The sequence below is a fragment of the Biomphalaria glabrata genome, chromosome 1 (genome assembly GCF_947242115.1).
Source record: "Biomphalaria glabrata chromosome 1, xgBioGlab47.1, whole genome shotgun sequence".
Taxonomy (NCBI): domain Eukaryota; kingdom Metazoa; phylum Mollusca; class Gastropoda; family Planorbidae; genus Biomphalaria; species Biomphalaria glabrata.
In genome coordinates, this window is record NC_074711.1 from 70,060,215 (window position 1) to 70,087,552 (window position 27,338).

The 27,338-nt window shown below is 31.4% G+C and overlaps 2 protein-coding genes across 7 annotated transcripts; one reads left to right on the top strand and one right to left on the bottom strand.

Moving 5' to 3' along the window:
• Positions 1–404: 404 nt before the first annotated feature.
• On the bottom strand, positions 405–13,362 carry LOC106052163 (DDB1- and CUL4-associated factor 10-like). 3 transcript variants are annotated; one of them, XM_013207467.2, is made up of 8 exons: positions 13,249–13,362; positions 6,500–6,701; positions 5,913–6,026; positions 5,063–5,260; positions 4,083–4,244; positions 3,002–3,158; positions 2,849–2,908; positions 405–1,738 (listed from the first exon to the last, which is right to left on the bottom strand). In XM_013207467.2, the coding sequence occupies exons 2-8, from the start codon at positions 6,682–6,684 to the stop codon at positions 818–820; spliced, it is 1,797 nt and encodes a 598-aa protein (XP_013062921.2). In that variant the 5' UTR covers positions 6,685–6,701; positions 13,249–13,362; the 3' UTR covers positions 405–817. The 3 variants fall into 3 exon arrangements, with proteins under 3 accessions (XP_013062921.2, XP_055867498.1, XP_055867506.1); XM_056011523.1 differs by having other exon boundaries at positions 13,242–13,285; XM_056011531.1 differs by lacking the exon at positions 13,249–13,362 and adding an exon at positions 12,954–12,974.
• A 67-nt stretch (positions 13,363–13,429) lies between these two features.
• Positions 13,430–25,581, top strand: LOC106052166 (uncharacterized). 4 transcript variants are annotated; one of them, XM_056011550.1, is made up of 10 exons: positions 13,430–13,460; positions 13,827–13,866; positions 14,695–14,948; positions 18,571–18,700; positions 19,382–19,472; positions 21,734–21,826; positions 22,013–22,175; positions 22,445–22,537; positions 22,969–23,205; positions 24,741–25,581. In XM_056011550.1, the coding sequence occupies exons 1-10, from the start codon at positions 13,445–13,447 to the stop codon at positions 25,016–25,018; spliced, it is 1,395 nt and encodes a 464-aa protein (XP_055867525.1). In that variant the 5' UTR covers positions 13,430–13,444; the 3' UTR covers positions 25,019–25,581. The 4 variants fall into 4 exon arrangements, with proteins under 4 accessions (XP_055867525.1, XP_013062926.2, XP_013062925.2 ...); XM_013207472.2 differs by lacking the exon at positions 13,430–13,460 and having other exon boundaries at positions 13,713–13,866; XM_013207471.2 differs by lacking the exon at positions 13,430–13,460 and having other exon boundaries at positions 13,828–13,882.
• Positions 25,582–27,338: the final 1,757 nt, after the last annotated feature.

Below are 27,338 nucleotides of genomic sequence, written 5' to 3' on the forward strand. Positions count from 1 at the left end.
TAATTTATAATTCCTGAAAAAAAAACTGACATCAGCAGTCCAGGTTTTTTTTTTTAACAAGCCGGCCAAAACCAAATAAAGGTTGACAATCATAAACTTAGAAAAAAAAAAATTGCTCTATTTTTAAATTAAAAAAAACACCAATACATTGAAAAAAATCCTAATGGCAAAACATGTCATTTAAATTGTATAAAACACAACACAATCTCAGCACTATCAATATCTGCATAAAAATATATTTTAACATTATTTCCAAGACATAATGAATAAAACAGAACAAACAACACTGGGGTCATCTTGTGTTTTTAACATTATGCTTAATAAGTAGGAAGCAGTTGTGTTGTGTTCATGATTTGATGGTGTTCATTACACTAGGATTATAACTTGAACACTGAGGAAGATACTGATACTGTTGCAAAATCTCATGGCACAAAGCCATCTAAGGAGTCAAAGACCAAAAATAATTTTGTGTTTATTCAAATTTATTCTAAATCACATTAGTCCTGACTGTACTAATGAATATGTTCACCACTGTTTTGAAGTACAGTGATTAGTTTCATTGTAATCCAATGATTTAAAAAACATCTTTTCTTTTGTCACTTGGAGCAAATGATAAAGTTGAATGCATTATATCTTAGGAAACTGCTTTTTTTTTATGTATTTACTTCTGTAATATCATGCACTTATAACACAAATGAAACATAACACTAAAAGTTACAAGCCATTTTTATATTTTATGAAAGACTGACTGTTTAACAAAACTTACTACAATAAAATAAATCTATTGTATATACAGGGGGCTAATGGCAGTGAGTCATTAAAACCGTGGAGAACAAAAACAGATGCTGCCGTCTCTTGCCCCAGCAACAAACATACAATGTACAGGAGAGAATGTACTGGCTAGAATGGTGCTGCTGTGGCCCACTGTCATTGCCACTTGGCAGAGCTGCCTTGGCTTTTTGGGCACAATGTCACAAAGTTCAGAGCAGGAGTGATTAAATCCCAACAGCCTAACACTGTTGGCAAAGGGTGAAGCTAACACTTTGCCATCAGAGCTGAAGCTTTGTTCTTTTATAAACCCACGCCCTACATTGGGCTCCTCAGAATAAAACAACAATCTCCGCTTTTTGTATTTTGTGGCTTTTGCTTTTCGGCTGTTGGAAAGTAAGTGTCGCCTATGAGCAGTCCCATCTACTTCAGGTCTTTCTTCCTCAGATGCAGTAGGCACCCGAGGTGAAGATCCAGCAATCTCACTAGTAACATTGGCCTGGGAACCAATATTTGGGCCACTGTTGTGAGTGTCCTGGGAACCACTGATATGTGTAGGGTTGGAATACATCAGACTGTCATTCAGTAAGTTGATGAATGAGTTGCCCAAGGTTTGACGGAAAGTATTATAGCTATTGCTTTCATTAACACTATCACTATCATTTCTTTGGTTTTGAGAAATCGGGATCAAGAATTCACTGCTAGATGAATCTGTCTGAGGACTTGGAGAGTTAAAAGGAAAATTTTGGTCAGCATAATCACGGCTATCCTCACTTAGTTCCTCATCACTGCTCCTTTCATTCAACTCCACATTCTCCATCCGCCATAAATCAAATATTGGACGAGGATTTAAATACCACCTTTCAGATGCATGTCTATTTACTGAGCTGCTAGGGCCTGAAGTTTCTTCATCTGATGATGCTGAATCAGTTTGATTATCCAATGTCTGGATATCATGGATACTTGTCCACTGCAAGAAAAAACAAACAAACTTTTAAGCTTTGATAGGGCTTATTTTAAAAACATTTAGCTTTTTGAGTCCGTTGGGCAGATAACCATTTGACTAGCCTAAGATATTTTAATTTATCTGAAAATGAAAAAATGTATAAAAATTCATAATTTCAGCAATGTACACAGAAACACTTATATTGGTACTTATATTGGTCAAATGTATGCATTTTTAGCATTGTTTTTAAAGTGGTTTACATTTAATACTTTCAATTTTGGTTTAAAAATAAATGGCATATTTACACCACTCATCAAAATGTCTATACTCTTATAATATCACTGACTATAAACTATATAACAACTCTTTGTCTTCATATTTCAAACTTCTATTGCTTTCCATCTGGCACTATGATACATTTACCCAGAAAATGAATAATTCTGACTTGACTTGCTATCATATATCAGTTTTTATAATGTGTAAAATACTTTCTTCTCATTACATAGTATTTAATAGATAGATTCAACTTTAAATTACAAGCAAATTGGCTAATAATGTCAGAATCCCAAAATGCTTTCAAGTTAAAGCTGTCTTTCTATCAAGTACCAGACTCCATTCTATCTGTTAAAATGTAATATTGAACTATGATAATTACTCAACTACACCAAGTTGCTAGCTCATAGCTAATGTTGCCTTATACCTTTAATTTCCATAGAGTCCTTAAATATCCCTTCCTCTGTTATATCAATATATCAACCATGAGCTTACACAAGAAACATAAGAACACAAGATTTTCTAATAATCTTTTTTTTTTAAATTAAATTAGCAGGCCAACTAAGCAAAAACAAAATATTCATTACAATAAACCTTTTAAAGCCGTCATTGTTGTTGTTGTTTTTATTTTAAAACTATTTAATAGTAAACCAATGTGTCTACAATAGTTAATAGTAAACCAACATGTCTACAATGAATGAGTACACTTACAAGAAAAACTAGTGGATCACAAATATATTTAAAAAAAAACTAAAAAGGAAAAAAAAAAATTAATAAAACTAAATGAATACAAAAAATGATATAGTAATTAAGAAATCAATGACACATATGTTTAACATTCAAATTATTATTCACTATTACCTCTGACTTCTCATCTGAAGTTGTATTTCTGGAAGCTATACACCATCCTTGAGGATGAACCTAAAACAAAGTTTGTTAAAAGTATTATTTAAATATATATTCTAATTTTTTGTGAGGATTTAATAAAAAATAAATAAATAAAGTAACAGAAACCTGTATAGTTGAAATGGACTCTGCAGTATCATCACCAGGGAAATCACTAATTATTTCAACCCTGTTTCTTTCTCGTATGAAAACAGGATTACTTTTAGAAGTGTTGTATGAAAATTTATTGAACAAATCCATGGCGTAGTAGAAGTTTGGTTTAAAGCTATAGAAAAAAAAATGTGTAAAATAGCATGATTAAACTTAAGATTAAGACTTTCCTTTTAGTAACAAGTATTAAATGAACAGTTCGACTAGAAACTAACATTCTAATTCAAGGAAACTGAACTCAGGAAAAAATCCATGATGATGAATGTAAGTCTTCTTTTAGAATGTCTGAATGCATCCCGAATGCCTTGCCATAATTTCATATGTTGCTATGTCTACAATGAAAATTGTGTTGTAAATTAGTGAATTAGATGATGTATACAGAGAAATGTAACTTATAATTAACAAGCAGGATATTTTAAATTATTTAGAGCCCATTTTTATGGGATTATGATTTCTGTTCAAAGCTTAAGCTTAAGACTATTCACTGCTCAATCGGACCATTATGCCATAGGCAGTGAAAATATAACAGTGTGTAAAATGTTTCCATACAGGCTGTGACCTCATAAACTATAATCTTGTAAACAACAGCTGTGAACTGTAATGAAATGTGACAACTGTTTTCCTATTTGCCTTCAATAACCATTGCCATAACAAACAAATGGGAAAAAGGAATGAAATGCCAGATTGACAGAATTGGTAGCACTCATACATGCATTTTCTCTATTTCAGAACTTTAATCCTGATAAACAGGATGTGTACAACATGACTTAGGTTAGTAGGAGCAGATATGAGTTTTTATTCCAAAAGAATGTGCTTTCTCTAATTTCCACACAATAAATTCACAAAATGCCAATGTCTAGAAGAATTAATGACAATTTGTGAATAAGTGGGAGTTGGTTATAGAATGTTTCCAATTGACCTTTAAAGGTTTTCTGCTTAAAAATAAAAGAATGGGACTGTGAAAAAAAAATGGCTATAATTACTAGTAAATGACAATTTTTTAACATAATAAATGTGTATAATAATAAACAATATATACCCCTTGAGATCCTCCCTCAGAGTAACTAAGTCAAGATCATGGATCAACAATAAAAACCCTCCAATTGTAGCAATGATCATTTTCTTTTCATCTGGCGTTACTTTCATTCTCATGATACCATTAGCATTCAAAAGAAGTTCACCTTTCTCAGTTTCTGAATAACTGAAAAAAAAAAAAAAAAAAACATTTTTTAAAATTTGTCTATTTTAACATAAGTAACAGAAACAAAACAAAAATTGTTATGCACCCTTTCTTATATTCAAAACTTTGAATAAATATATGTATTTATCTTTGTTTCTTGCTGTATTTAGATTAGTCATTTTTCACCAATATACAACAATGTACTTGATATGATGTAATATCTGGGATCATATCAATATATTAAATCTCTTTTGAAAAGCATGATAAGTTCATAAAAAGATCTCAGTTCATCCAGTTGAAAGGGAAAAACAGTTTTTACTGCCCCATATAGTGATGATTTAGAAATGTCTTTTAGAAACTAGTAAACAATGTGTAACAATCATTTCTAAAACATACACTGTGTTCAAGCACAGCCAGGTCAGAAGCTTCTCATTGGCTAAGCATAATTTAGGTTAATTTTCTTGGTCATGAAGCATATATAAGTTAATAATTTTGAATGGCTGACCAATCAACAATGCTTCTTGAAAAATCAGGACTAGTTTGCAGGGAATCAAAAGATTTTATCAGCAAACGGAGGACTCTTGTTCTTTAGTTCAATCATTAAAAATTAATTTATAATTTCAGTCATGTATTATTAAGAATCGACTGTGCTAATCTTTCCTGTTTTGCAAGACACAATGTCGGGCAGTAGTAAAGGAGAAGCTGTAGATAAATATTTAATTATTAATATGAAATGTATTAGTTGCACAACTCTTAACGACCTTTAATAACAGGGCATTAAGTTTTAAAGTGGTTCATTGCACAAGCAGTTGAGAGTCCCTGGATTATTTTAAAATTACTTGTTAATGTTCCAGCTAAAGATGTTTCCATCGAATCCTGAAGTTAAAAGCTTTCCCTCTGAAGAACAGTATTCAATACTCTTCACCCAGCTAGTGTGGCCTTTCATTATCTTGATTTCATGATTTAGAAATCTGGTATCCCATAATCTAACAGTGTTATCATCTGAACAAGTAGCAAACATTCTGTCATCTAGGAATCTGGGGAAAAATATTTGAAAGTCAATAGTTAGCTAAATATTCTAAAAATATGTAGACAAGAAACTGTTCAAGTATTAAAGTGTTATTCACTCTATTGCCTTTCACTGGTTGGGAATTAACAATGCTGAACACTTAACAATTAGCCTGTTATTATTATCATCATATTTAGAAAGAGTGTTAAGTGATAACAACTTGTCCTATCTTAAGTCCAGTATCCATAAAGAACTGAGGTCCTTTAGTGCAGGTCTGCAAAGCAAAGGACATCAAATGGAAACTTTGCACCCATTAGGCTTAACCTCTCAGAGTATTGAAAACAAGGATACAAAAAAATAAACAGAGAAAGAATATTGGTTGGTAGTTGATAATGTTAGGATATCAGCATCTAACATATAAAGCATAGTGTAAAGTGTTTGCCTTTAAGTATGTAATATTTAGAGATTCTATTTTCATTTATTCTTTTTTTGTATATTTTTATTGGCTTAGACAATTGCTTGCAGATGCTTGTATGACAGTTTTTCTGGTGTCAATAACATGTTGATATGTTGTTATTTTTTCTTTTGTAGTATATTGTTTCAATGTCATTATTGATTTTTTTAAAAATTCAAATGATAAAAATAATTTTAAAAAAGGAAAAAAAAAATTAGGATATTACCTTATACAATTTACACAGTCTGTATGAGTTTTAAATCTACGATTTATAAGTCTTGCATTATGCGGGTCATACATCAGCATACATTTGTTTTCACAGGCTGCAGCTAACAAAGATCTGAATGAAATACAAAGCAAGGGAGAAAGTGCACAAATTAACCCCCAAAAAAATGTTTCATAATAATTTTTTTTTACACTTTTAATGCTGATCCACATTTCCTTTCGTTTTGATGGAAAAAGATAAAAAGTAAAACTTACTTGTAGTTTAGATTACAAAAAACAACAACTTTTCAAGATTGTATAACTTTACCAACAGTGATTTAAAAACAATTTAGATTTTTTTGTAAAAAAATAACATATGATGTAAGCTTTAAATGTACAAATTGTGTGACAGTAAATATTGTTCAATGAGCATGAAGGTAAGGGAAACAGGGACAGGAATTACACAATTTAAATTTTATATTGAAAAAGAAAATAATGTTTTTATATTTTAAAAAAATATTCTCGAACAAATCTTAGAAACAAATATTATTAATGGTTTAAAAAGAATTATAGCATGCATACTATATATAAGAAAATACACATAATTACCCATCAGGAGAAAATCCAAAACCAAAAATAGCCCCCCAATCAAGTCCTTCAGATGGTGTTGTTTCAGTGACTTGTGTGGGTTTCACAGCTGCATATAGGGATGAGTATAAATGTTCCTTCCAATTCAGTATTTTTGGTTTTCCTAATTCTCTAGCTCCAATGTAGTCTAACAAAAAGGTATTCATTCTTGCCTTGATGATAACTAAACAGAAAAAATATTTTAATCTTATAGTCGATATAATTCAAATAAGGCTTATAAATAATACTGTTAATATGAAAAATTAAAAATTATTAAAACAGATGGCATCAAGTCTTTTAGAAAAAAAGTGAAACAACTTATTCATTTTAAAGGAAATGTTCAACATTTCAAAAAAAAGAGAGAGAGAGTAAGTCTTCCAGTAAACTAGGCATATTTTTTATGTTTAGAGCTGAGTAAGTTTTCACACTTGTCCAGATCCCCCATCCCTTTTAAAGCAGTTTGACAATCATTTAAACACACAACCTGCTAGTTGCAGGGCTGAATTTAAGAGAGGGAAGGCAGGGCTACAGATGTAATGCCTCCATAAAAGAGATAACAATAAATCTGAATTTTGATGGGCCAAAACTTCTTAAAAAATTAATTTTTTATTTTTTTTTTACATTTTTACAGCTGGCAACTATATATAATATTTATAGATGATTAAGTTCATGGTAAACCAGTTACACAGACTAAAAACTCCAAATACCCCTAGGTATAAATGAAAATTTTTTATGGAATGCCGATCTCAAGGAATTAAAAAAATAATAAATAAAACAAACAAAGCATTAGGGCTCACTAAAAGAAATTTTTACAAATCAAATAAGAACATAAAACTAACATGTTATTTAACCTTAGAACATGCATCCTCTATTAGGGACCCCTCAATCCAAGAAAACATTAAAAAACTATAAAAGATACAAAATAGAGTAGTGAGATTTATAACAAAAGAATATTCACATTTGATAAGAGTAACACTTTAGTACAGTTATTAGATTTAGAGACAGTTTAGGATAGAATAAATAGTAAGGTAGCAATTATACAAAAAAACACTGAACCATGACCTTCAAATACAAAAAACAAAACCTAATTAAATACTCAGAAAGACACAAAGATAAAGACACATTTCTTGTTCCATATGATACGCTAGAACAAATTTGTAGAAATACTCCTTCTTCCCTAGTGCTATTAGAGCATGGAATGGGTTGCCTAATTCAGTCAGGAAAATCAATGACTTGGCAGAGTTTTTAAGCCATTGACTAGCAAGGATGACTAGATTGACCTAGGGAAAAACACCTAGGAAGGAATCATCTTCTTTTTTTGAAGTAATGTCTGTATTTTATAAGATATCTAGATTCTATTTTACTGACTTAGCTAATAATCTAGTAACTTAGTATCTAGCAAATCTAGACTCTTAGTCTAGTCTAGTCTAATAATCTTAGATGAGACCATTCCTTATACTAGGCCTCAACACTGACTTGCGATGTCACAACCAACGGGCAGTGGACAACAGTAGATATAGGTCTATAATGAATCTATATTGAAAGATTAGAGGATTTATAATGGAATATATCATGTAATTTAAGAATAAGAGCTAGTTGGTAGAATCTAGATTAAGAAGTCTAGCTAGATTGATTTTTCTACATGAGTATCGTGATTACATGAAAATGAAATGTATACTAATAATAAATAATTATAATTAGATCTAGATCAATATTAATCTATAATGATGTAAGATTGTAACATTCCAATAATAAATTAATATAAATTTATAATTTTAAATTAAAAATGTATTAGATCTAGATCTAGTTCAAAATTATTTACATTCAGAATTGTCAGATACAAGATTTAGATCTAAATTATCAATATTATCAAGATTAAAAAAAAATGAAGATCTTGAAAGTTGAATGATCTAGTCCAGGGCTGGCGAACCTTTTTCAGTCCGAGTGCCAATTAATTTCAATTTAAAAACAATGAAGATTGTTGCGTGCCCAGTAGGTCTTCTATATAAAAGAAGTGCTACAGCCAGTAAGTCAACTGCATGTATAAAAACAGCTTAGTAACAATATTACTTGTTTATTCAATTTTATTATCCTGACCTACAGATTTGAAGTCTTCTGCTGTTGTGTGGTAGACGATAACAGTTTAATATCTGGTGTATACCGTGTATTCTTCAAAGTTACACACGCCGCACTTAGTTCATCGGTCAAGCAACTTCTGGCATCTGATTTAATATAATTCATTAAAGAAAATAAAGATTCGCATGAGTAAGTAGACGAGAAAATTGACAGAATGGATGTTGCTACTTTTATCAGAGAATTGAAAGTTTTAGGCAGGTCATTCCAAACTTGAAGAATCTCATTTTCTGCTAATATCTGAGGTTCTAATTATCCATTTAACCGTTCACGTTCAATTAATTCAAGTCGTATTCGTAAGTCAATAAATTTCTGTCTCCAAATTGCGCTGGACTAAAACTCAACAAGTTGCATTTCAAAGTCGTGTAATCCCATCCGAGAAAACATGGTCAAATCCAGAGTTTCAAAATCTACTGTATCTGGATATTTTATAAATTTGGAGGTGTACTCGAATTTTCGAAATAGTTCAAAACGCAGTGGAAATTGTTCAGCAGTTGTGTCAATTATCTCTTAAAAGCAATCTTTTCTGATAATCTTTGCCGGTAGTATCATGAACTTTCATCATAAAATTTCTTCAGTTTGTTAAACTATTTTAATTCTTCCTTCTCTATGTAACGTTTGTAAATCTTCAACTTTTTCTCAAATGCTGTCAAGATGTCAAATGCCTGATCGACAGATTTTCCGAAACCTTGCAACTTCGTATGAAGTTCATTGAAATGGGATGAAAAATCGGTAAAAAACATTAGTCTGATAAGCCAGTGAACATTTGTCAATTCTGAGCAATTTTGTTTGTTATCATCCATAAAGATTCGAATTTCATCAAGGCATTCCACAAACCGTTCCAGAACGTGACCTAGACTTAGTCAACGTACGTTGTTGTACATTAATAAGCCAGAGTAACTGGACTGAACTTCATTTAGCAGCTGTTCAAATTTTCTCTTATTGAAAACACTGGCATAAATGAAGTTTACGGTTTTTGTTACACATTTCATAATGTCTTCAAGTTCCTTTAAGCCGTTTTTTGAACATAGGGCTTGTTGGTGCACAATGCAGTGAAAATTTATTAGTGGGTGTCCAACATTTCCTGTAAACAAAGTAACAAAACCTGCATCTTTTCCAGTCATACTTGGAGCACCATCAGTTGTAACAGAAACTTTTTTTTTTAGATCAACACCTGCATTTCTGAGTTCAGTCACAACAGTTTGACATATATCTGCACCTGTTGTTGTCGTTGGTAAAGTTGCTAATTTTATTAATTCATCGTGTATTTCGTTTCCTTTGCTATATTTGGCAATGATGGCCAGTCTAGCGGACGATGTCACATCAGTACTTTCATCAAGGCAAATAAAATAGGCTTGACATGCATTAATATCCTTCTTTACTTGTTCTTGAATATTAACGTGCAATTTCATAACTCTCGCTTTAACCGTGTTTCGGCTTATTGGCAAATCCTTTATTCTCTGAATGACTTTATCCTTGTTTGAAAGTCTTCAAACAAATAAGACGCACATTCTAACATTGCTTCCTTGATATAATCACCGTCACTGAAAGGTTTTCCATGTTTAGCTATAATTTTTGAAACTTCAAAACTTGCAGCCACTAAGCTAGAAGAACTTTTAACAAAGTTTACAAAAGAACTGGATTGTGAAATCGCTTTTTTAAACTCACGCGATATATGTTCTTTCTGCTCATCCTCGCTTTTGCCTAAAAGCCAGCTGCGATTGGACTCATAATGACGTTTTACTGATGATGTCCGACAAACAACACTTTCCAAACACATGGCACATAAGGCCTTGTTTTCTCTGTGAATCAGTCCACCACTCTTGAAAAGGTCTGCCACTTCCTTCTTCTTCATTTAGTTTTCTTTTTTTTATTATTTTTTGAGAACGACATGTTATGGTAATTATTCTGATAAAAATTTATTGATGGCAACGCTAGCAATCGATGTAAGACCGACACGTTTTCAGTATCAACAAAATGACGGAAGCTAAGGAGATCTCGTTCAAATACAAGAACTGTCTTGAAAAAAAAATTATTATGCCCTATGCTCCCCAAATGAACCACAGTCATATGAAAAAATTATATGGAATATGATCCACTAGCGCTTCTTCCATATTTACAGTTCTCGGAGATAATTGAACGTTATTAATTATGGTAATTTGAGATATCCGTGATTTTTCCAAAAAAACACATTTCTTAATATCATTGTCGTCAAAATCGTTTCGCGTGCCACCTTGGGCACGCGTGCCATAGGTTCGCCAGCCCTGATCTAGTCAATTCAAGTCCTAGAAATCTAGATTCTAACTAGAGTGGTTTATTTATTTCGGACATTACATGAATCCATACAACTTGCTGTTTTTGTGGTCATTACATCTTTATTTGATATTTAATATGAAACTAGCATGCTGTATAATGTGCGTGTCCATTTTCCAATGATTCTGACCTAATTTCCTTCCATTTAGCTGTCTTTTTATGTAAGAAAAAAGAAATTCAAATTTATAAGTCATTGTGTTTTGTTTTTTCTATGTTACCAGGATGACTTTACCTCTTCCTAGGGTTAAGACTATATTTTTTGGTTGGCTAAGTCTATGCTAATGAGCCCGGCAATATTTATTCGGAGCTGATTTATTTGATTCATAAGCCAAGTTGTTTGATTCCATAAAAAAAAAATTATTATGGTGTTCGTATTAAATTATGATTTTCTTTTTACCAAAATTTATTCCAAACAACCAGTTTTAGACATCAATTTTAATGATCTAATATTATATTTGTTTGTTTGTTGATTTTTTTAAAATAAAGAATAAATGGGCAAATGTTTAGAGTGAGCTTGATACATTGAATGAAGTTAAATGTCTAGCTCTAGACCTACTAGATAGATCTAGATTTATATAGAGAGAATATACAGGATTCAGCTATTTAGACAAGAATGGCCATCCTAGCCTTTACTAGACTACAAAAGATCATCAGTATTAGAAATTTAGTAAATGAATATAAAAAAAAAACACAAGCATTTAACACACAAATCATGCAAACATAAAATAAGTCTAAAAGTCAGTGTAGAAGTCACTATCCCAGTGACCTAATTTTGGTAGAATATAATATAATGTGTGTTCGTATTTATGCATAATTTGAAAACATCTTTATGATTTTATGTGGGGATCTTAAAATGTAGTTAATATTAATATAGAATTAAAATCTGAGTTTATTTATGCCAAAATACTGTTTTCAGAAATAAATTTTGGTGTTTGGAATCAAATAAAAGTGACATAAGTTGTTTAAATTAAATGAAGACACATGGCCTCTTTGACCTTAAAGATAATAACAATTGTTAAGGGTACAATTATAAGTAGTTATTCTTATTTTCCTTAAAGTAAAGAAGATTTTGATGTACTTCCTTTTCTTTTCTAAGTCAAACCATTATCAAATAATGCGCTGTCAAAGTCAAACTTTTAGTTTTTGGCCTCTAGGTGTTTGAATAGCATAAATTACTCTGTAGACTATAGAATCTAGCTAGTAAAATCTAGTTCTATTCTAAACCTTAAATCTAAAATCCAGATTTAGATTAAGTAATCTGAGTTTCTATTTTTTTGGACAACCTATAGACTTAGACATAGTCTTGTCTTAATCAGATAATCTAATCTATTATTCTCTAGGCTATCTAGATCTAAATCTAGATTAGTAGAAGACTAAAATTATAGACAACTAGCCAGACATTACCCACGGACTGCAGACCTTAGTTTGTAAGTTAGATTACCAATCTAGTGGAATGGATTTAGATGTATGTTAAACTTAGCTAATGATCCTTTCAAGTTTTTCTCTTTCGCCACAAAAATAAAAGTTAAAGTAGTTTTTCGAAAATGGGTTTATCCGTTAAGCAGATACATTAATATCTATTAAAAACAAAAGGAGCGTGAGATGAATAGGATATAAATAAAGTACAATTAAAACAGGTTTACCCAATTTGTTAAGTGAATGGGATAATAAAGTACATCAGGACGTCTAAATTTGCAGATACAAGTATAAAGAACAAATTTATGTAAAAATGCTTTTGAAGCACAAATTTGAATATGAAATCAATAGAGTAGACTATATTTTGTATTTTCATGTGTCAAAAAAACAACAACAACTAGACTTAACTAGACTCTCTATGTCTATCTGTCACATTCTTTGCAAAGGATAGTTTTAAAATTATATTTAGTTAATTTAGATATTAGATCCTTTCGATCTTAACATGATAAACATGGCCTAGGTCCATGAAATAATTAATTATAATAATATTTAATAATAAAATTAAAAATAATACTTTCATTGTTTCATTTTCAATTATTTCCATAGACTCCGAGATAGAGTTGATAGAGTCGAGTGTACTGAGTGTTGGGCAACTTTTTTTTTAAGCCACAATTTGTTTGAGGGTTTTAAGTTTGTTTTAGTTTTTAGGGCTACTATACAATATATACATGCGTTACGGTTCCAGTAAGTAGCCATGGAACATTTCTGCCAAGTTTTATAAAGATTGGTCAAACGCTTTTGATTTCTATGCTGGACATACATACAATATCATATTCATAGTAATTCATACATACATACATACGTCTTACTTTCTACTTTATAGTATTAAGATGTAGATTGATTTGTCGCTTCCGGTGATATTTTTTATTCCTACCAGTTGAAATGAGTTTCCTTCACTGAAAAGTTACTATCTCAATCACAGACATTCATATATAGTATAAGGATCTAGAAAACCTTTATATTAATTAGACTCTAGATCTGAATAGAGACACTACATCTAGATCCATGATTTATTGTTTTAGTTAAAGAAAAATGATTTTTATTTTAAAATTTTATTAGATCGATCTAGACATTTTTACATTTAAAATTAACATAAGAGTCTGGATTGTTTTGTTATTTTTTTTATGGTTTCTAGATAACAGTTTTTTAGATTGTGCTGTCCATTTTTATTTTTTTTATATCTTATACATCTAAGTATTCCTTTTTAATGTAGTAATTTCATAACTTTTATATTTTAATTTGAACATAAAACTTTAAACAAAATAATTTTCTAGATTATCAGAAATCAGTCAATGTTTTATTTACATTGTTTAATAAATTATCACATAATTCTCTTTTCTTATGGCGAATTTACATTTTGGAGTTGACAGTTTTATTTTTTTCCTAGTTCTAGGAAATGAAAATGAAAATAGACTAGAGTTTAGAAAGTGAGTTGGTCTTGAGGTACTCACATACTGCAATGATACAGAACTAGATCTATAAATAGAATAAGACTAGTTACGTATAGTATTATACCGTACGGTATTATAATTATTGTAACGACAACGTATTCTTAGGCTTTCAGCTGTATTGACATAGAGTGTATTCTGATTCTGAGAATACTTTAAAAAAATAAGAAAAGTAACATTGAAATTCATTGAAATATATTTAAAACTACCCTGAACTGAATGAAGTCTGAACCATTACCATGGACTGGACTGTGCCATTGTCCATGGCCATGGCATAACTTACAAAAATAAGAAAACAAACTACAAACTAAGTATAATAAAGACAATTTTTATTCTATACCATACTTATTGATACTATGGATTATGGTATCTAGAGCTAGGACTAGTTGTAGGACAAAACTGTACAAGTTCTACTATAAGTGTAACAAGTCTAACAAGTACTAGATCTAGATCTACTTCTTCCATCTTTTAGACAACACATTTGAAATATCTTCTGTATCAACAATTTACTTTACATCTTGATCTATATATATAAGTAATATTTGGATGCTACAAAAAATTATAAGATCAGTTTTTAATATTTAAAAAAAAAATTCTTATAAAGAAAGAATAGTGGTCTAAAAATTATTACACACCAGTACCAAACTACATACATTTAAAGTGTTACATTGCAGTTCATTTATTAGGACAAAGGCTAGCTATACAAAAAGTAACTCAAAATACATGTAGAGAGACTATTTCTAATATCATTGACAATTATTTTTTACTTGCTGCTGCTAACAAAAATATTGTATTTCATTTTTTTAGAAATAAAAAAAAAATGGAAGGATTAGGAATGACAAATCAAGTACCAGAAAGTTTGGTGGAGCCAGATGATCCATTTGACTCCCCTTTCCTCTTGCAAGAATTGAATCCAACTGACAGGTCTTACAGAGAAATTGAAATAGATTTTGAAAATGCTGATTTAAAGGTAATCAAAGTTGAAAAGCTAAGAAATGCTCATCTTTGTAAACGATATCTTACAGAAAGAAAATTAATGCTTGAACAGCGATTGTCACTTGGTAAGCTTATTTCTGTTATATAGGTTCTATAATAGGATGTTTTAAATATAATATGCAAAATTGTAATGAATAAAAATTCTCACACAGACATAGAATTACACATACTATGGTTTTATATAAACTAGGGGTGCACCGGATAGTCGCTCCGGCTTCTGCCGAATATCCGGCATTTTTTACTATCCGGTGCTATTCGGCTCCGGTTGGATATCACTACTGGATAGTAAAAAATACACCTATTTAATATGCATAAAGTGGACCTCGTTCCATTAATGTCTGTTGTAGAATGTATTAATGTTTATATTAAAACAAAATAATGTGCTTAAAAATAGAGCCATTATGAATATGCACCAAACATCGTTTATTATAAAGACAAGGCGTGTTAATAACTTAATATAAATAGAAATGAAACTTTACATCATAAATGCGCTTTACATACAGAGCAGCAATGGCTGACACTTTTTTCAATTTGTCTTGACCTTTGAGTAGGTTAGTTAACATGTTAAAATGCTACATTCCTTGACTACGTCATGCTGACCAGACGTCTGTCTAGCTGTGCGGGTATATCTCCAAAGGTAGAGATGAACAACTCCCACCCCTTTTATTTGTTTAGTCCATCACATTGAGTTGTTTTTTTTATAGGCAGGTGACCACAAGTTAAATACGATGGACGTAGCTTTAATGTCAGCGTATTGACACTCTCTAGAGGTCAAACCTTTCGAGGGAACTGAGTTTGTTTATTTAGTAGTTAATCTTTATTACGGGGGCTGGACTACCATAGCCACACCTCTAAGGTAACCAGGTATATTTCCAGATGAACAACTCCCTCCCCCTTTTATTTGTTTAGTACATCACATTGAGTTCATTGATTGACAGGTGACCACAAGTCAGATACGATGGACGTAAGCACTCTCTAAAGGTCACACGAGGGAACTATGTTTGTTTACTTAGTAGTTAATCCTAATTGGGTGGGGGGGTGGACTGGACTTCAAGCCAAACATCTACACAGGTATCCGGACAAAGAGTTTGCTTATTTGGAGAATGATCTTAATCGCGTGGTTGGGCTAGAGGCCACACCTTTTCAAGTGTGCCGAGTTACTTGAACATAAATCTCAATTAGTAAGCTGGACTAAAGATCACATGCACCTAAACGAGTGACCTTTAGCTACACAGAACACAAACCGCGAGATTGTATAGCCCAGTAAGCCAGTAACTAATTATTTTGTAGAAGACACGACCAGGGCTATCTTTAAATGGAGAGCTAAACACCCCATATTCTTTATTTTATTTTTTTGGTCCTTGACACCCAATTTATTGATAGACATTGACCATTTTTAAGCCAGAATGAAAAAAACACAACGTGCTAACAAAGGATATTACACTGTCAATAAATATTACGGTGAAATAATTTTTCTAACGTGTTAACTTGAATATTACTCCTGCAGTTAAGTGTCTTGATTTGATAACAATATTCTTAATAATTTGTGACAGTCAATTAACTCCTTGTTATTACTATTTTTGTTTACTTAAGATGCCTACTTAGCCACTGTGTATCAGGCTAGGACGACTTTTACACACCTGACATCCATAGGCTTATTATCGTTCCGTTTTGTAACAGTTACTGAAACCACGAATAAAATAATTAATAAGTAATAATTAAGGAAGATGTTTCTAACATAGTTCTTTGCATTTAATATGTCTTACGTACGTTCTTTGCACAATAAAATAAAACAAAGATGTGCATGTTTGTGTGTGTGTTTTTTTTTTCCTTGTATTAAAACCTTTAGAAAGCTAATTTCATTGTTTAATTCGTTTGACTTAATAAATAACGGAAAACCTTACAGTAAATTTTAAAATCGCATAAAATATATTGAATAATAGTACCGCAGTTAGATCTAGCAAACAAAGAAACAATATGCTGGAGTGTAAAAAAAAAACAACAACCCTTGACCTCTAACTATTGGACGGGTATAATTTATCTATGTGCTTGACTGACCATGCCAATGTGTTATCTTTTTTGACTGACACCCAACTCTATTGCGTGCGTATGCTCAAGGAAAAAACAATGCTTGATGGTTAACACAAACAACTATACACACTACACTAGGACAACATGTGTAGGCTCACTAGGTATGTCTGACCAGGTTGTTGGTCTGAAATTCATGAACACATACATCTGACCACTATACAAGGCAGATTGCACTTTACTTATAAGATTTACAATAGTAACTAGTTAAATATATACTAACATTATTTAAATTGCCCTTCCTACACACATCCTTTACAGTTGGTTGCATCGTACATACACACAGTCACACTCATGCTATACAGATTTTTAGAAATACTGTTAAGCTTGAATAAATCAATCAGTAACAGAGTTTAAAACAATAACGTATATAAAAGGGAAAAAAAATAAATCCAACCAATATAGATATGTTATTTAACAGTTTCGTAAAATGTTCAGCAACACAAGCTATTAACAAGACACTTAGGTATCCGGCCCCGGCCGAATATCAAATTTTACTATCCGGTCATATCCGGCCCCGGCCGGATATCAAAAAGTACTATCCGGTGCACCCCTAATATAAACTAGATCTAGATAACATTTGGAACCAAAGAAAATTTTCAACAAGTTTTAATAATGACTTATCATTTACTAAACCAAGTTCAGGATGTTCCAATTCAGTCCAATACACAATTATCTTCCTGGACTAACAATGACACCAAATAAAATGTGCAACAATCTTGAAAACTGATAAAGTAACTATTACAAAATGAAATATTGCAATCAGTATTCACAATTTTTATGACAATGAAATTAATGATATGAAATTAAGTTAAACTTTTTGGTCTATAGGGCAGATGATGTAAAGGTCATCTGTTTCTGTGGCCTATGGTTAAGGAGGCTCATGTGGCCAGCACATCAACCAACTGCCTTTACTTTTCCTCAACTAATGTTAGAGCTGGGTGGACTCAGAGGGGACCAATAATTCCGAAATTAAAAATCCTAGTCTTCACAAGGATTCGAACCCCAGACCCAGGTTCGGAAGCCAAGCGCTTTACCGCTCAGCCACCGCGCCTAGTGTATAATATTCAACGTATGTAGTTACAATTCTGGAAAAAAGCATGTTTAGGACATTTTAGTTTTCATTTTTTTTTTTAGCAATTTGAACAAAAATACTATTATTAAAAGTAAAACCAATCTAGTAACCTTAAATGAAACATTACGAAAACATGGCTCTTTCAAAAGTTTTATTAAATAACACAATACAAAATAACACAGTACACACACAAACTGACCTAGACTTTAAACTAGTTTGGCACAGCAGTAGAGGGCAGTTCACAATACACAAGAAACATAGCAAACAATATCTACAAAAATATCATTGATAACTAATGTTATATTATTCTATTTTACATATGTAAAAAAATATCATTGATATTTTATTATTAATGTTTAATACTTTTTACATCTCTGTAAAAAAAATTAAAATTAATTTCATTGATATTTTATTATTAATGTTAGATAATGTTTTACATTTGATCATTTTTTTTTCAATATTAGTTTTTGCAATTACTTATTAATGTTGTAATTATAAGTTTCTGAATCTTCAACAATATGTAGATCCACAATTCAATTTGAATGAAAAATTTCTCTACCATGGAACTAGCACCAAAAAAGATTTTGTATGTGAAGAAGGATTGGACTCTCGAATGTCAAAGCAGGGATGTTTTGGGAAAGGCATTTATTTCAGGTCTTTATATCTTGACTAGATCCCCCTTATATTTTTTCTTTAAAAAAAAAAAAAATAAGTAAAAAGCTTTTAAGCAAGTTAAAATTGAAATTTTCAGTTAAAATATTTTTACAACATATTGTTAATACATAATAGATGATATGCCTTTGGATTATTATCACAATAGTAAACTGTTTGCTTTTTTTATTTTGGGTTCTTGAGTAGGTAGTGCTAATGATTTCACTTTCATTGTATCAGGGCCTATTATTGACACTATTTAAGGACTATTGAACAATTACACTTTTTCTTCTTGATTAAAAAAAATAACTTTTTAGTGTTAAGAAGTGAAAAAAAGTTAATGAAAAATAATGTAATGTTATATATAAAGTATAAAAGTAAGTATAAAAAAAATAAATGACTACATTTTATAAAGCAGTCTTTAGAGTCTGCTTAAGTTTGTTCTTAAATCAGTCTTTTCCTTCTAAAATTAAAATTATATAAAATTAAGTTACCTGGTGGTTTTATTTATTTATTTTTTTTAGTTTTTGGGAAGTATTCTGTTTTATTGTTGTAGTTTCATACGTACAAGTCCATATTCTCATTAATTTTAAATTTTTGATGAAAAAAGACAAATAAACCTTGTAACGTAGATTTAATTTACTAGAAGGAAATTTTTATAGCAAAAAAAAAATGTCTTTGCAGTGATTACCCTAAGAAATGTTTGAAATATGCTGAAAGAGGTGGCCATAACAATTTTATTTTGTTGATGAGAGTCATACTGGGTGAATCTAAAGTGAGTATAGTCCTTCTCTTTTTTTATTTCATTGTTTACAGATAAAATTATAACACTTTAAAGGTGAAATGCTTCCTTTTTCTTGGCTTCATGGCCTGTTACACACATAAACTAGGAATCAGATTTCATGTCTGCTGTCACGACCCCACTCACTTCATAATCTTGGCTCTTTCATCTAGCAATGACTCTCACGTTTGGTGCGTGTAATTACTTTGAATGTATATAAATTAAACTAATGACAACAATGTCACAACATAAATGACCACAAAATGAATACTCATAATAAAGTCAAACTCTCTAATTAAAACTAATATTTAATGTACTAAATAGGACATCGATGGCCACTTTAAAATAATGTAATACATGTAATGATAGATTGATGAAATGAATTGATAACTACAAACATATATTATGAATAACATAAATTAATAACATAAGACAAGTGTCTTCAATACTATGTACTAATAAAACTATGATATCTGTTAACATAATAAACAATAAAGACATAATCAACAATACAGCAATTAATCACCCATGCCAATCAGACCACCACGGCTACTCCATCCTCCATGCACTGGACCCAACGCCGCAGACTGCATCAGAGTTCAGTACCGCTGTCAATGTCATCTGATGTCAATTACTGCATGTCGCTCTTTGTCTTGCTGACTACGCCACTGTCGCTAACATCTATTCATTGTCTCTACGCTTAGACTGCCTCATGCTAAAGACTGCTACCCAGACTGTCAGAATGTCACTAAGACTCAGACAGTCGCCAAGACTGTCACACCTGGTCCCTAAGAATTGGTTCCTACATGTTGTCTCTGGCAAACAACTCACACCTCTTGGAACCAAGATCGCGAGCCAACCTTGGCGACTTGCTCCCAATGTCTGTATGTGTCGTTCACCAGAGAACGCCTAGCATACGACACACGCCCCTGCTAACACTACATGGCGCTGTGTCCCGACTTCCCCAAAACTCTACTCTTTATAGGCTGAGTATCTAGCCTACGCCTAAACTAACATTACTAATTGTCTGTGTCTGTCCCGACCCACATATCAGTCTCTCTACAAGACAAACACCTAACTGACATTGTCCTAACCTTTGTCTGGTCTCTGTCAAGTCTATCGGTGAGCTTTGATAACAACTATGAATCTATTAATAACTCACACACTCAACACTGTGACATCTGCCAGTCAACAATCTTAGCATTATTTATTATGCCATAAAACACATTTATTTTATTTGAAAGTTGGTGCAACAAATGTCAGAAAATATAAATTTTGTATGTTAACAAAAGACTAATAATGGGAGGTTAAGAACCTGTTAACTGCTCATGTCTCAGTAAACTATGGCAAACTTAAAGGAATGTCTCTTGTCAATCCTGAATTGACTTGTACATTTCAGATGTTCCACCAGGAATTATTAAGCCCTAGCCCAAATGTCTTAAAGGACAGCAAGAGATAGCCATTTTCAGAGGTTCATACATTTTAATGACAGCCCATAGTGTATATGAAGAAGGATAAGTCAGATAGTGGCTATTTATTAGGGCAATGTCTTACACAAGGGAATGTAATTATTGGCCTTTGAATGTAGTGTAGCTAACATCTGATGAGCCAACTATAATTTCAACTTAATGTAAGTAATGTCATCGGCTAGAACTGGAGGGGGTAGGGAATAAGAGAATCAGATTTCTAGCCAAAATAACAATGTCACCAAGATTTGAACCTTGGTTTACCATCTGTAATATCTACCACTGAACCATTTAGTCTCAAATACATTTACTAAATAGTATGCAATAGATTACAAGGTATAGGAATAAAAGATGAAGCTAGTAGTCCATAGAAGAAAATATGTAGTCTTATTCTGTTCAATAGGAAAATATCCCAGAGGTTTATCTATTTTTAATAGCATACTGTGTCATGTATATTCATGTGAGGCAGAAGCTTTAATCTTTGACTGGAAATGTAATAGCTTTATCTTTGAAGACAATTATGCTAATAGTGCACAATCTATACTATATAAATGTAACACTTTGCAAACCATAATGAGTTTTATAATAGACTACTGATAAAGAACGGACAAAGTTGAGTCTACTAAATTTTATCATCTCTTTTGTGATCCTTGATTGTTAATTACTCCAGAAACTGAACTTTACTTTGCCATGTTGAAAGTTTGGATACATAAGATTATACATGTCAAAATGTTTTATTTGCTGTTGTAAATTTGGTTAAATTATATTTGTTTTGTGTGTGTGTTTTAGATGTATCCCAAAGGTGTGAAAGACAAATACTTGGTTAGAGAACCAGAGAAAGAAGCTCCATACAGAGGTTACAGGTTTTATGACTCTGTACAGGTAAATCAACAGTAAGATATTTTTTGTAAATTTGAGGTATGTATTTTGTTTGAAAACTAGATATTTTTAATTTATGGTCATTGTGAGTTTGACACTTATGACACATTTTGTTTTGAAGGTTACTGATTAAAGTTTGCTTTGATCAAGTATACTTTATTGACTTAACTTTTACTTGATATATTCTAGGGATGCCCTGTAAATCACCAAGAATTTGTAGTTTATGAAAACAGAAGAGCTCTGGTAGAGTATATTATAACTTATCAAAAAAAAGACAAAGAGCTGGTTGGTAAAAATCTTGAAACTGATTCAGTTGTACTTTCCAGAGATTCTAAACCCAGCAGAATTGAAGGTGAGTAAAAAAAAAAAAAAGATAAATAGTCTAGAAAAAGTGATAGAGATAGATAGACAAAGCTAAATTTACTTTGATTCTTTCAATCTTGCATTTTATAATCAATTTATCAGTCAGACATTTAGTAGAACTATATACATGTCGTAATATATTTAAAAAAAAAAGACTATTAAAAAATGAACACATTACTTCTTTTTTATTTAGACAATTAAAGTTACATACAAATAAAGCAAATCATTACTATTACTTTTTTTTTTTTTTCAATGTAGATTCCGGTCATAGCAGCGACTCAAGTCATTCTGATGGTTCCTCTTATCGCCATTTAGGTCCTTATCGCCATTTAGGTCAGGGTGACAGTTCAGGTGAATTTATTTTATGGTGCATTATTTAAAATTGTTTTGATAAAAAAATTAATGTAATCTATATGTTTCAGAATAATAACATAATTTTAATTTAGTGCCCTATTATTTGTTTCAACTTTCTCTCATGTTCAAGGTACTTTATCAAAGTTTTATTTTTGTCGCCTGATTTTTAAAAAAAAATTTATATGGTTCAACAAACAAACATAGTATGTTAAATGACTTTCTATTTGCTTTTTTTTTTTCTAAGACAATACAACTGATGAAGAAGAAATTTTAATATGGTTCAACAAACAAACATAGTATGTCAAATGACTTTCTATTTGCTTTTTATTTTCTAAGGCAATACAACTGATGAAGAAGAAATTTTAATATGGTTCAACAAACAAACATAGTATGTCAAATGACTTTCTATTTGCTTTTTGTTTTCTAAGGCAATACAACTGATGAAGAAGAAAATACTCTTGCAAAGAGTTTCCAAAAGAATGTAAACATTAGACAAAATATACCAGACAGTTCTACATTTGATGTGAGCGCTGAGAAATTATTGTATCAGAACAAGGCTGAATTCACAAGACTTACTGGAGTCACAGATGATTATTTAATTGACCACTGCCTTCTGAGAGGCAACATGGACCTAAATGAGGCTGTTAAATTATATAATGCTCATGGTATGTGTTTTTTTTTTTAAATATATTTAGGAGGGAATGAATGTTGGTCACAGATCCTGTTAGCTTTATGACTAGTTGGCATAGTTCACTTCTTTGACTGCATTTATCCCAAAACAAGATTTCCTTATTAGATTTTGATTAAATAACACTTTATGTGGTCATTCATCTGAACAGTATCATGAGATGGTAGCCTGGAAAATGGAAGTTACAGTCTACTACTTGACAAATTTTTTTTTTGTTTCAAAAAAATTACAAAGGGCATTAAATCTAGTTGGTTTTATAGTCATTCACTCTTAGCTTAAGTTTTTTTTTATATGATCAGTAATATTGCTTTTTTACGATTGCAACATTTATCTGTCTTTAAAAGCTCATGAAAGTTTCAGGAATGATGATTCAAAAGTCAGTCAAAACTTTATTTTTATCCAGTGTATCATATTTTAGTTGCATAATCTGAACTAGCATTTAGTAGTTTTGAAAAGCTGAATATGAGAAATGAAAAAGTAAATTAGTTTAAAAGAGAAACCGACTCAATACTATGTCTGATTCTAAGCCTAGTTAACAGGTTCTTGGGCAAGTGTGGTTTAGTTTTTTAATGATAAAATAAAATAATAAAAATATAATTAGGTAGACACTACATGTTTTATTTTTCTTTGCATTTAAAGTACTCTGACAATATACAAACCAGGAATAAATATGTTGTACATTTAGATTAGAAGATAAATTGAACAAAAATCTCTGGAGCTAAAGTTCTTTTTGTTGACTTTGATTTCTTGGACTGTGAAATCACTTCTGATAACTACATGCAGTTTAATTTTATTGACACATATACTGATCACATTCCATTATTACAACTGGAAATAGACAATGACCAAAACCTTGTCCCTTATGTAGCAACTGTGAGACTGATATAGTAGCTGTGCCACTCAGATTCTTGTTTTCAGTTATTTTTATACTTGGACATACTGTAGTAAGCTGTGGTCTTCTTCATTCTTCAATGGCTATGGTTAATCTCGTTAAACTCTTATACATGTGGCTGTAGAGCCCTATTCTGGAGAGACATTCCTGTCCATAAACAACACAGGTAAAGGTGTCATATTTTTGGTGGTAGATGTACCAGCCATTTTTCAATTGGCTAGCTTTTCTTGAGGTCATTGTTTTTTCACTGTCCTCAATTTCTTTGTCACCATCTCTCTCCACATATTGGAATTAGGGCTAAGTCTTCCCAGTAATCAACATTTGACATACTGTACACTATAACTTGTGAAAGGGCATGAAACTCAATCTCAATGCTTTAAGTAAACTACTTCTAATTAGTAAGGCGACATTATAATATTATATGGTTGCAAAATTTTAAAAAATTTAGGCTACATTATAATGTTATATGTTTACAAAATTAAATTAAAGGGAATTTTTAAACCTGCATAAATTGTTTAGAACTACATTTGTAATATTGACTGTAAACTGTGCTCTATTTCAAGAGATATCTCTAAACAATATTAGCATAAAATACATAAAATAAATACAATATTTTTCAGGGGATGGCATTAAAGATTCACCTTTGCCTGATATTCCAAGAGAATTTGAAGAAGAATTGATGGCTGTAGGTGGACGACCCTCACATCCTGAGCCAGGAACTATTGAATGGCAAAACCTAAGTGAAGAACATAGGGAAGCCATAATTGCTGGTTTGATTGAAGATTTTCTACATGTAGCAGGTCTGCCTCAGGAAGAGACAGACTATGCCAAAAAACGTTTAGCTTCCACTGGAAACAATCTTGATCTAGCCATTGTTGCCCACTATGAAGATATGTGATGTATGAAAGATAGTTCTAATGAATGGTTTGTAGAGCTTCTTATTCTATCTCAGTCAAACCTTTTTCCCAGATTGTATTTTTAAATTCAAGGCATTAAGGGAAAAATCTGTTTCATATTTAATTTCTTCTTAAGCTCTCAGTACTTTTTTTTTTTTAAAGCAAATGCTAAGTACGCTTGAACTTGGCTTGGCTACCTATGAGGGGGCTCAAGGTTCGACACTGAGCGCCTAAAGGCAGCATGGAAAACCTTCTCCCAGATACCCCCTCCCCCCACTGGTCCACACACGAGATTGGACCTAACGCTCTGACCATGCTATAAGCATGAAAGTAAAAGCTAAATTATTATTTATTATTATTATTAAATGAAGATGACTTTATCACCTGTCTTAAAGTCTGGTGGGTCTTTAAACCACTAGAATTAATCTGCCAAATCTGTTCAATTCCTTTCTCTTTTGTTTCCTGCCATGCTTAGCCTTGTATGTAATTTAAGTAAAGTTTGTTTTTTCATTTAGCATGATTCTCATTACACTGCATGATAATAAAATAAAGAAAACCAAAACTATACTGTGTTATTGGAAATTATATTATTTATCAAAATTCAGCTGTTCTTTGAAGCTCTCTTGAGTTTGTGGTCTAAAGATAGACTGTTTTTTGTTTTCCTTACTTTATTATCATCTTACTATTGTTTTATTAAATGGCATTGAAAGGATTCTTTAGTATGTATTCATATCTTGGGGGAGCAACACCATAAACAAAGTTTCCAAGGGGCTTATCCTTTACCTTTTCTGAATTTCGTTGTTTAGAGACTGCAGTTGTGTTGAAATCTGATTTAGATTATAAATCTTGGCAAACTCTTAATTTATCACACACTAGATGTGGTGAATCATAAAGCTCAATATTAGAATAGAAATTTCTCATGTACACATAATCATTGTTCTGTATTGAAGTAAATGTTTCAAAAGTGTTTGAATACTCAACATGGTATATAAACAAAATATTGCATTTCAATACAAGATGTCTGAGTATGAATTGAAAGAAAATGATAAAATATAAAGTTATAATAAAGTTGGAAATACTCATTCAAACTTAACATAAAAGCCTAAAATTCAAGTATCAAATAAATAAGCAAAAAAAAAAAAGTGCCAATGGAATTTAAAATAAATATTGAAGCACTTTTTGGGTTTCTTTCTATGATTGTCTGTAGGCCTAAATTTTTGGATGTGGGACAAATTCAGTAGGTTTGAATATTTCTGTTGTGACTAAGTTGCAGGATTGACTTAGTTGTACATGTCTCTATATGTTTCTTCTCTATTATTACTTATTTAAATAGCAGGGACACAGTATGACTCAGTATTTCCTTCATGCAAGTGAGAATCTTGGATTATAGTTTTTTTTTCTAACTCAAACCTTATATCTAATTTATTCCCCGAGAGTGTTTGTTTCAGACATAGTTCAAAGGCTTGCTGACTAAAAATCATTTAAGCATTACTTTTTGTTTTCATTACCTGCACTAGCATTACATTTCATAGAGTAGTTTTTGAGAAGGTTTAGTTCTCTACTCACATTACCTCTCAACTTTGGAACAGGATGTATTGTTGTAGTCATGTTTCACAATATTATTTATTACATTTGAAAGTTATATGCTTTCTTTTTAGGTATTGTATTATTCTTAATGCAGTTTTGATTGTCATTGTATAAATATTTAATTATAAGTAATTCTTTACATTTGATAGAAATTGTTTTGTTTTTTATATTCTTTATGCTTTGTTTTATAAGTTTGTAAATGATATCTTTTTTGATCTGTACAAATTAAAATTTGATTTCCCTATCAACGCATGACAATATCAACAAGCAGAACTGAATGTGATGAAATGAATGTTATATGTATTTGTACCAAAGAAACATTCTCAAAACAGCATTATTTTTGATATTGTGTTGTATCCTTCAGTGCTAGAATGACTATGGTTCATCTTGTAGAACACTTTTTCTTGTGACATTTCTAGAGAGACACTCTCGTTAACACACAGGTTATAGTGGCATTTGCTTTGGTGGTAGAGGAACTTGCCATTTTTCATTTTCTTCCAGAGCTGAGACCAGTGCTTTTTTTGCTGTCCACAACTTTCATAGTCAGCGTCTCTCTCCACTTAGTGGGGTCTAAGGCACTCTAAGGCTATGTCTTCCCAGTACTCAACATCAATGTCCACTGCTTTGAGATCCCATTTTATTACATTTACATATCTGAGGTGAAGTCAACCAGTTTGTCTTCAGCCCATCAGGAATTGTCTACAAAGGATGAATTTCAGGATACATGCATCTTTT

Coding starts and splice junctions, on each gene's coding strand:
- LOC106052163 (XM_013207467.2), bottom strand. CDS start 6,684: ATGAATACCTTTTTGTTAGACTACATTGGAGCTAGAGAATTAGGAAAA. Junction 4,245..5,062: donor TTTAGCTGGAACATTAACAA/GTAATTTTAAAA, acceptor TTTTTTTTTCAG/TTATTCAGAAACTGAGAAAG. Junction 2,909..3,001: donor AGTCCATTTCAACTATACAG/GTTTCTGTTACT, acceptor ACTTTGTTTTAG/GTTCATCCTCAAGGATGGTG.
- LOC106052166 (XM_013207472.2), top strand. CDS start 13,781: ATGGCGAATTTACATTTTGGAGTTGACAGTTTTATTTTTTTCCTAGTT. Junction 13,867..14,694: donor AATAGACTAGAGTTTAGAAA/GTGAGTTGGTCT, acceptor TCATTTTTTTAG/AAATAAAAAAAAAATGGAAG. Junction 18,701..19,381: donor GGGAAAGGCATTTATTTCAG/GTCTTTATATCT, acceptor ATGTCTTTGCAG/TGATTACCCTAAGAAATGTT.